General features: G+C 50.4%; 1 protein-coding gene across 1 annotated transcript in view; it reads left to right on the plus strand.

The window, feature by feature from the left end:
* Positions 1 to 7,339, plus strand: part of Nos1 (nitric oxide synthase 1, neuronal) — a 92,002-nt gene extending 84,663 nt beyond the window's left edge. Inside the window, exons 27-28 of the mRNA NM_008712.3 lie at positions 1,264 to 1,382; positions 2,297 to 7,339. Coding sequence (NP_032738.1) covers positions 1,264 to 1,382; positions 2,297 to 2,312 — 135 coding nt within the window. The 3' untranslated portion in view covers positions 2,313 to 7,339. The remainder of the gene's footprint in view (positions 1 to 1,263; positions 1,383 to 2,296) is intronic.
* Positions 7,340 to 10,738: the final 3,399 nt, after the last annotated feature.

Genomic DNA, 10,738 nt, shown 5'->3' on the forward strand with positions numbered 1-10,738 from the left:
AAATAATAATATTCTTAACTGACCAACCCACCCCTCACTTTTGCCAAGGGGCCTCCCATCACTTCTGAATCTGCCCCACCACTGCCCCCCGCCCCCCCGCCCCCCCCCCCGCCCCATGCTGGAGACAAAACCGAGTGTCTTGTGCACGCTGAGGAAGTAATGTACCACAGACTAGATCCCCAGCCCCACAGTCACCTTCCTTTTCTCTCCATCTGCTGGTACCAGTCAGCTGGAATATTTCCTACTTAATTCGGGCTTGCTGGTGTAAAGGTCTGAAAATCGCTGAAGGGAGACCCCCCAGACTTAGCATGCATGCAGAGGCAGAGAGCGTTTTATTCTGTAGAAATAACCAGTGGGGGGGGGGGGTCAACCATTTTTCAAAATGGCGACCCTAGTCAAAGGCACACCGGCCTTCTTACAGGGAACTGGGGGAACTCTCTAGAAGTTCTAGAAGATTAGGTAATCTCTACCGTGATTGGCAGGGGCCAAAGCAGTGACATTAGTAGAACTTTGGCTACTATGTTAGTCCCTCTGTATTTAGAAAGTGGGTTAGGTAATCGAAAATTTTATTGGTGGGTGCTGGGGAGGTCACAGGGGTCGGCTTCTGATTAGCCAGGTGGTCAGTGGTTCGAATTCCTATGTCAGGAGGAGATAGGGCTGTCCAGCACAGGTGGCCAATCCTGAGATAAGATATCTTCCCATTCTTGTGGTTACCCCCAGGCTGTTCTTGGGGAGGGGGTTTTATGACCTTCCTTCTGGATTTTATGGTCTGTTCCCAGAGCAGCTGGCGTCTTATGGCCTGGTTCCTGGGACTTAGGGTCTGTTCCTGGAGCTGATGCCTTAAGGCCGCCTTTTCCAAAACAAGCCTGGTCCTTACATGGAGATAAAGGGAGTTTATGTTGTCCCTTTTTTTTTTTTTTTTTTTTTTTTTTTTTTTTTTGCAGGGATCCGAACTTTTCAGGGGTGAGTTGGAAAGAGGAGAGACAGAATTAAAGCTCCTTTTGGGCCTCCTTGATCCTTCTATGCTCAGAATCCTCAAGGCAGCCACCCTTTTTCCAAATACTCACCCCATAGATTCTTTGTCACCTAGGCACAAAAGGGTGGAGCACTGTTCACCACAGCCTTAGTGACCACAGGTACCCCAGGACCTTGAGCTTAGCCTTTGTCTTGTCTAGGTGTGTGCTCTCCCGTGTATCCCATGTCTGTCCCTCTCCAAGCCCTTCCCTGCCATCTGATCCATGCCCTGGCTGTTTCTGCCCATAGGATGACAACCGGTACCACGAGGACATCTTTGGGGTCACCCTCAGAACATATGAAGTGACCAACCGCCTTAGATCTGAGTCCATCGCCTTCATTGAAGAGAGCAAAAAAGACACAGATGAGTAAGTCACATCCAGGTCTGGGGGAGGGGCTACAGCTGGTGGGCAGGAATCCCCAGACCAAAATGGCGATGGGTGGGAGTGTCCCAGACCAAAATGTGTGGCTGCGATCCTGCTGCTACCTGGGCAGAAGGTTGCCCATTTGAGGCCAGCTGGAGCTACGCATGGAGATCTCCTCTCAATAAAACAAAAGAAAGGGGTGCACGTGCCCAGGTGTCTCCAGTCCTGTGAGCCATTCGGGACTCCAAGGATCCAGATGGTGGTAGTCCCTGCTCTGGACACCTTGTGGGAGGTTGGTTTCTGCCTACAAACACTGTAACTCTTGATGCTCCCCCTACCCCTACCCCTAATCCAAAAGTCACAGGGGACATTCTCATGGATGCAATTAAAACAGATAGTATCTTGACAGTTTGACTCAGCCTTTAGGAATTGCAGGAAGCAGCCTGAAGCAGTGGTGTAGAGTCTCATTCTTTAAACCTTCCCTACCGGGGTGCAGCAAGAAAACCAGTGTGTTAATGCCCACCCCCATCCCCCACCCCTCCCCACCCCCACCCCCACCCCCACCCTTCCCCTTCAAGCAGGTGGGACTCGATTCTCGCTTTCCCAGTGAGAGTGGCTGTTACCGTCTCCACTCTATCCATTTAAGCTTACATTATTGCTGCGCCGTGTGCATCCACGGGTGTGCATGTGTGTGCTTGGAGCCTGGAGAGTTAGGGGCAGTTGTGAACCGCCTCACCTAGGTGCTAGGAACCGAACTCAGATTCTCTGGAAGAGCAGCAAGTACTGGTCTGAACTTGCTTTACTTCCTGTCTCCCAAGTGTTAGGATCACAGATGCACCCCACTGTCACACCCTGACCCCCGAAGAAAGCTAAGGAACCTGGTTTCCACGCCACTAACACCTTCTCTTGTCCAGCAGGGTTTTCAGCTCCTAACTGGATCCTCCCGCCCCATGGGATATGGGGTGGCTGCCCTGAGTGCCCACGCGAGGGCGGCCGCAAGTTGACTAAACGGGGACACACACGGCTGAACCTTCCCCACGGGACCCCGAGTGGCCCCACCCTGCCTCTTGTCCTGTTGCTATGTCCTGGTCCTTCTTCCCGCTCTGGGCTTCTCTCAACCCCAACCCTGGGTTTTCTCCTAGACTCTTGGGCTGCGATGCATCACCCTTGTTACCCTGCAGTGGCTCTTACAAAACCACTTCCTCCCCACCCGCTTGCTGCCAAGGGGCGGGTTGCGGTGCATGAAACCGCTGGGTCCTGGCTGTCACTCCTGTTGGGGGTCTGAAGGTGGCTGGCACTGGGCCTCAGGTCACCCTGAGCCAGTCCCGTGGCCACTTCAGCCCTTTTCCATCCTCTTTTTATGACGGTGTGTGTGAGAGAGTGGTGGGGCGGGGTGAGAAATTCTCTGTCCTTTTGTCTACACATGCGTGCTGACCTTACCTGTGAGTCCACTGCCTTCGTGAAGGATGCTCCGAGCCATGAAACATGTTCCTAGATGTCGTTAATCCCACCCACGTCCACCATGACAGGCCTGTGTCAGCCTCCCTGAAACACAGCAGCCCCCCTTACTAATCACAGGCACAAATGGAGAGGAAGGGGTCCCTGTGGAGGACCCAACCACAGAATCTGAGGTGTTCAGAATCTGACCCTCTTGGCAGAGATCTGTCTGGGAAATTTAACCAGGCAGTGGATCAGCCAAGCCCCTCCCCATTCTCACCAACCCCAGCTGGGACCACAGGATGTTGAGCTGTCTTCCCCAGGCCCAGCAGCCATGCCCCGCCAAGAAGCATGCTGGGAGTAAGGTCTTTGCCATCAAGGGTATTTGGGTGACATTTCAAAATTTGTCCTCATTAAATGGATGGGTGGGCCTTTTTAGTGCTTTGGAGCCTTGGCAGATGTCAGGGAGGAATAGGGTAGCTGCTTTTCATTCCTCCTGCTTGACAATAATTCCCTTCCCCCAAAATGAGCAGTGTAGGCAAGAAAATTCTAGCCATGACCAGTGGTCCCTCAGAGCTAACCATCTCTGAGGCATTGTGGTGGTCCCTTGTCTGATAAATAAATAATGAATAAATAAAAGTTATATCAGACAGTACTGACAGACAATAAAGAAACCCCCCCCCCAGGGTGCCCAGGTTAAGTCCCATGTTCTGTGCTCCTGTTTGGTTTTGGGAGGCAGGAAAAAATCAAAACACAACACAACCATTTCCTCTATGTCCTGAGCTGGGACCTGCTGTCCTAATGCTAAGGATGAGGGCTGTCAAACAGAAAATGCTGAAGACTTTACAGCTGTGGGGTCCAAAACCCTAAGGGCTCCAATCCCACCCACATTCTTTCTCGGTCTTTGTCTCTCTTTCTTCCTTTCCTTTCTATTTCCCCCAGGGTCTCCTGTTAACCAGGCTGACTTCGAACTCACAACCTTTAATTTCTAACCCTACCACATCACATCCAGTTTATGATTTTTCCAGAGGCTCAAAGCCAGAACCTCCTGCATGTTGGACAAGCACTCTACCAACTGAGCTACATCCCCAGCCTTCAGTCCCCACCCCCGAGTCCAGAGACAGGTCTCATGTGACACTGGACAACCCTGCCATCACTAGCATGTGAACCTGGTCCTAGTTGGAAACTCACCCAGCCTACCTTAGTACTAGTGTTTCCTACTTGATCTCCCATGCCTGTGGAGACTAAGCCCCCACTACCCCAGAGCTATCTTCTGTAGCCCAAAGGCAAGGCAGTGACCTCCTACTGACTTCCAACACAATCCAGGGACATTCTTCTCAACCCTTCAAACTTCTGGTGACACTTAAGATGTAGCTGATTCCCCTCATCCGAACTGCTGTGTCCAACCTCCATTGAAGAGCCTTTTCTCCCTCCCTCTCCCTCTGCAAGCCAAGCTGCATGCACCCATGCATGAGTGGTTCTTGCACCCCTGAATGAGGAATGCTTCCTCTGTGACAGGCTCCTCCCCACCCCCGGATATCCCGGTGCTGCCAGTAGTGAGTGGACAGATGGAAGAAGCACCGTGTCATTTGCCAGAGTACAAAGACACGATTACATAACCAGGTTCAAGGGGGACTTCTGCTTATCAGTGCTAGGGATGGGACCCAGGACCTCACCCACGCCAGGCTGAGCTATGTCCCCAACCCCCAAGACAGAATATTTTAAAAACACATTTGAACTCTTGACACTTCCAGCTCCCTCAGCTCCTGGCTAGAAGGCTGGAGATCAGTTGGATATCCTCTCTCCTTTTTGAAAACGCCCCTAAGTAGTTTATCCAAAAAAAAAAAAAAAAAACGAAGCAAGGTGGCCATCTGGGGTGAGTCGATACTGCCCTCTGCTGGTTGTTTCTAGTTCAAGCCCACAGCCAGCAACAAGCAACAAAGTGTCTTAGAATAGGACTGGTTTTGTTTACCTCACCTATGAGGTTGGCAGTAGCTCCCAACCCATTTCACAAGAGGAGGTTTGACCATTACGCTCTCAGCTATTCCTGCAGCCATGGTCCCCAAGAAGTTTAGCCTATGGGAGAAGAGAGGGTTTCCCTACATATCCCCAGAGAAATCAGGTGACTTTTTCCCGGAGATGGGGGTGGGGGATGTTTAGGTCCCACTATGATGCAAGCAGCCATGACCCACATTCTGTTGCTGCCTCGTTTATGCAGAAGGTCTGATTCCAGATCGTACCTAAGCAAGACAATGCTCCAAGACTGTACCAAGCCAAGCTCTGATAAGCTTCCATCTTCCATGGCTGGTAGACTGAACTGTCCCAGAATCACTAGCTTGAGGTAGAGGAGGGGAGGGCAGAGTCACGGATTCTTAAGCTAAGTGGGCAAGACCTGGTACCGGGTCTGTGGTAGAGAGTAAAGACCAAGGGAGTAGAGAGATCCCAGCCCTGGGAGGAGAAGGAAGTTGGGTCAGGCCTCGGTACAAAGGGAAAACACTGAATTGGCCCCAAAACACAGGAGCAAGCGTGTGGATTTCCATTGCAGAGCCCCTGTTTCAGGATGCAAGAGTTTTCCAGCCCAAGGCAAAATGGAAGATTGCTGACCCAACCACAAACCCATCCCTGCGGAGTCTCTCTCTCTCTCTCTCTCTCTCTCTCTCTCTCTCTCTCTCTCTCTCTCTCTCTCTCTCTCTCTCTCTCTCACACACACACACACACTCACACACACACACACACACACACACATACACACACAGCCTTTCACTGGAAGCCATGGGCTTCCAGGTTAAGTTCAGCCAAGGGACCCAATGCAGACATCCTTCGTGGACAGGGTTCAGCCTTGGGAGGCCAGGCTGGCTGGCTCACTCTCTTTCTCATTCACTGCCAGACCCCACATGGAGAGGCACCCAAAAGGAGAAGTTGACCATTCCATGTCTCAAGTATGAGGACCCAGGGACCCCAGGGAATCTGTTTTCTATTTACAAGTCTGACATCTTAATCCCCACTGCCAAAATGCTCCGAAATCTAAAACGTGTTGAGCACCAACAGGATACCACAAGTAAAAACTTTAGTTAGTTCATCTACAAAAGTATTCAAAAGAATACATAGACTGGACACGAAGCTCAAAGGTAGAGTTCGCCTAGCATGCATACGAAGCCTGGATCCCATATCCCAGCAGGGCAAACCAATTGCCTCAGGCTATCTGTGTAAGGTGTCTATGTGAAACCTAAATGAATTTCATGATTAGAGGTGCTCCCACCTGCCAAATAATCCCGCCACAAATATGCAAATATTGCAAAATCAAAAATAATTCTGAAATTATTCTGAAACACTTCTTGTCACAAGAATTTCAGCAAAGTACAGTCAACCTATCAGAGAGACAAGGGTGATGCCCCGGTGAGTGTGTCTCAGCTGTGTTTATGAATTTGTTTGGTTCACACATATCTGAGTGGTATGGATAACTGGGCATCTCTAACCCAGGGCAATCAGTAAGAACTAATAACCTGTGTCTCCTAGACGAGTCAGGATGGGAACTGACCTCTAGGAGATTCTAGTCAGGAGCCCACTAACCTGGGCCGTCATGTTTAGAGCTGAAGGAGTCTTCATAGCCCAGGCTGTCCTGGGTATTGCAGGATGCTGATTGAACAGCACCTGTGACCTTTCCTGCTCCATGCCACTAGCAACCTCCTGCCATGTGTGGCAGTCACAAAGGTCATCAGAATGGAGTGAGTGCTCCCTGGGAAGGCAGGCAGGACCTTCAACCATTGGACCAAGAAGTCATTGCTTATGGGTCTCAGGGGCCATCAAACTGTCTACCTGATGCTGTGGTTTCTGCTTAGAGATCTGGAGGAGGGCAGCGGAGCCTGCCTCGGTTCAGTGATGGTTTTTCTTACCTGCTTCAAGCCGAGATCTGAAAGCTTTGTGGAAGATGATCAAGCAAAGCTCCCAAGCCAAAGGGTAGCAGAGGGTGGCTACGTGGTTTTTAGGTAGATGTTCCCAGGTGCCCTCTCTTGAGCTGGGTCTGAGGTTATCCCTGTCCCCATGCCCCCTCTGTGCCCCGAGCTCTGTCTCCCCACTCTTGCTGTTGTGTTGTCCTTGTGAATGTATGGCTGACCCACTCCAGGCCAAGCAGCTTAACAGCAGGCTTGCTGTTAAGTCCCAAGTCCGTCATGGGGTCAGGTTACACCCAGAGGTGTTTTCACTGTGGGGTTCCAGGGAGGCTGGGGAGAATGGGCAGAGCCCAGGGTTCCATCTCACCACCTATAAGTTGTCAGAAACTCGGATGCCCCTCCACCCACCTCTGGCATCTCTATGCTGCTAATCTCTGCCACGTGTCCCGTGTGCTCCAGTGCCCGTGCCCGTCACCGCCCCTCCACGCCCTCCGTGAGGTTGTCCAGGCTGTGTTCTCTCGCATGCTTCTCTTCTATATAACCCTCATCTTCTCATTTTATGGGATTCAACACAAAGTCTACTTATGCTTCTTTGCATTATGGTTAAACAATTAAAAAAAAAAAAAGGACTCACTCTGCCTGCCGGCTGGTGTCTTTTATTCTACTGGGTTGGAATGTCACACATCCCCTTAACCACAGTCCTGGGCTGGGTATCCAGGAAACTCACACTGAGACTAGAGGAAGCAGATACAGTGTACTGTTAGAGTCTCAGGTCCTGATTTGGAGAGACTGGGTTTTATCTTTTAGTCCCTCTTGGGCCACTGTACTCTTTAGCCAAATGGCCATGAAGGACACTCCTGGGTGCTGGCAGGATGGAGGGACTGTCTCCAGTCCCCATGTACAGCCACCCTCCTCCATACTACTTCTCCTCCCAGTCACAGACACAGCCATTGAAGGGGCCCTACCACTCAGCCCTTCCACCCTGAAGACCCCAGAGCTCAAACCTAGATGGTTTCAGGCCCAGCTCCACAAGAGACTTCAGAAACCCCTATAAGGAGGCTGGAGAGATGGCCCAGTGGTTAAGAGTACTAAGTACTTTGGCAGAAGACTCAAGTTCAGTTCCCAGCACCTACATAGCAGCTCATAGCCACCTACAACTCCAGTTCCAGAGCATTTAGTGCCCTCTTCTGACCTCCACAGGCACCAGGCTTGCGTGTGGTGGACAGACATACGCAGGCAAAGCATTCATATGCATATAATATTTTATATGCATATAATAGTTTTAATTATTATACATATAATGTTTTTTTAGTGCAAAGCCCCTACTAGTGCCTGGTGGAGAGGCACTTATATGCCATGACGACATGGTTACTATAAAGGGATGGATGTGTGTCATGAGGCAGGGAGAATATGTCTTCACACGCTCTTCTCCATACGTCCCCGAGGGCAGTCACACCAATTTCCTGTACTCCGAAGCACCAAGTGATGTAGTTCCATAGGTAAAGTCCTTGCTAAATCTGATGATCAACCCCTGGGGCCCATATGGGAAGGAGAGAACTGACTCCCGAAAGGTGTCCTTTGGCCTTCACATGAACACTATAGCGCGCACGCGCGCACACACACACACACACACACACACACACACACACACACACACACAATTTCTAACTCCTTAGTCCTGTCCCTGAACCTCCCATTCAAGATCCAGTGCAAGATGAAGGTCAGATATGCAGCAGGAGCCAGACAAGACCACTCATCCCCTGTTCTTTGCTGGGCCACAGAAGGTATTAGCCAATTAGCCCGTGGCTAATGGTGATGAAAAGCCAGTCTTCACAGGCTGCTTTTGTGTGTACCTACAGTCATGTGTCACTTAAGGACAGGATACATCCTGGCATATCACTCTTCACTCTCTCTAATTCAGAGCTTGGAAAACTGAGCTTGTACAATGTCAACCATAGGAGACGACAGAGCTGGGGGCTAGAATCAGCCTGTCCAACCTCAGAACCTACATTCTAATCCACCATGTTGGTTATTTGCTGAGACACCTGACCTTGGGTCGAATCCCAGCTCCTCCACTTCCTAACTGTGTAACTTTGGGTAAGTGAGTCAACCTCTCTGTGTCTTTATTTCTTCATCATAAAATAGGTTGGTTTTAGGTTGTTGGATTATGATAGGATTAAAGGAATTCTCATGTGCAATACATGGATGGGATGGAACAGGAAGGGGTGGAGTGGAACAGGAAGAGATGGAACAGGAAGGAATGGGATGGACGGGACGGGACGGGACAGGGCGGGAAGGGAAGGGAAGGGAAGGGATAGGATGGAACAGGAAGAGAAGGGATAGAACAGGAAGGGAAGAGATGGAACAGGAAGGGATAGGATGGATGGGACAGGAAGGGAAGGGAAGAGGAAGAGGAAGAGAAAGGAAGGGATAGGATGGAACAGGAAGGGATGGGATGGAACAAGAAGGGAAAGGATAGCAGGAAGGGAAGGGATGAAACAGGAAGAGAAGGGACAGATGGGATGGCATTTGTGGGTCTGATAGGGAAATAAACAGGCCTACATTCTGCCTCTTCCAACTTCCCCAGCTTATTTCCCTCTGGGTGTGAGCAGTCTCTCCCTGAAGCACTGTGATACTTACACACTGATTTTCTCTGGCCTCTCGGGGGTGGGCCGTATAAAGCGCCATTTCCTGAAAGTCCCCCCAACTGCCCCAGTAGCATCGGCTCTGGATCAGGCCTCCCTCCACATCCTCTTGTTTAACCAGCTTGCCACCTAGCATCTACTCAGGCTGGAGTTTTATCAGGTCCAGCCGGAGAGTTGGCCAGAGACAACTGAACAGGCTATGTCTCCCAACTGTAGGGCTCCTGTTGCCTAGCAACCAGGTGACCATTTTAAGTTTACCCCCAAAACAGAACCTTTGAAAGTACAAATAAGGAAGAAAAAAGGGCAGCAAAGGCACGTGGTACAGGGGTGGGAGGGTAAGAATATGTTAAGTCACTGGAGATCAGTCTAGAGTAGCTGTTCTCAACCTGTGGGTCACAACCCCTTTGGGGGTCAAACAACACTTTCACAGGGGTCATTTAAGACCATTGGAAAATGCAGATTACACCATCCATAACTACCAACATTACAGCTATGAAGTCACAATGAAAATAATGTTATAGTTGGGGAATCACCACACCATGAGGAACTGTATTAAAGGGTCACAGCATTAGGAAGGTCGAGAACCACTGCTCTAGAGTATGGGCTTCCGGGGAGGTGGTGGGGTTGCTCAATGGGTAGAGTGTTTGCCACAAAACCAGAGTTCGATCCCTGGAACCGGCCTGAGGGAGAGAGCTGATTGCAGAGTTGTCCTCTGACCCCCCTCCCCACCGCACACACACGTATCATATCACAGACACACCCATGGGCTTCCCATTCATGTAGCAAAAATATGCTTGTATCCAAGTGTAATAGCACACTCCAGTAATCTCAGCAACTTGAGTGGTGGAGGCAGGAGGATCAGATTTTCAAGGTTATCTTCCTCTACCATGGAAGTTTAAATCGAGCCTGAAATGCATAAGACCCTGTCTCAAAAAAGAAGATAAATGGGGAAGGGAGTGGTAGCTCAAACCTTTAACCCAGCACTGGAAGGCAGAGGCAGGCAGATATCTAAGTTCAAGGCCAGCCTGGTCCAGGCCAGCCAGAGCAACACAGAGAAGGCATATCTATCTTGGAAAACAGGGAGAGAGGGAGAGAGGGAGAGAGGGAGAGAGGGAGAGAGGGAGAGAGGGAGAGAGGGAGTGAGAGAGCGAGAGAGAGCGAGAGAGCGAGAGAACGAGAGAACGAGAGAGCGAGAGAGAGAGAGAGCTTTTCCCCCCTTCACTTTACCCTTTGCAAAGTCACCAAAAGGATAAAGGCAAGGTACAGGGGTGTGAAGCTGGCACCATGGTCAAGAGCACTTGCTATGTACCTTGAGGGTCTGAAATCATACCCCTAGCACTTGTGAAACAAGCCAGGGGTGCCACCCTGTAAAGCCAGCGCTGTAGGG

The sequence above is a fragment of the Mus musculus genome, chromosome 5 (genome assembly GCF_000001635.26).
Source record: "Mus musculus strain C57BL/6J chromosome 5, GRCm38.p6 C57BL/6J".
Lineage (NCBI taxonomy): Eukaryota > Metazoa > Chordata > Mammalia > Rodentia > Muridae > Mus > Mus musculus.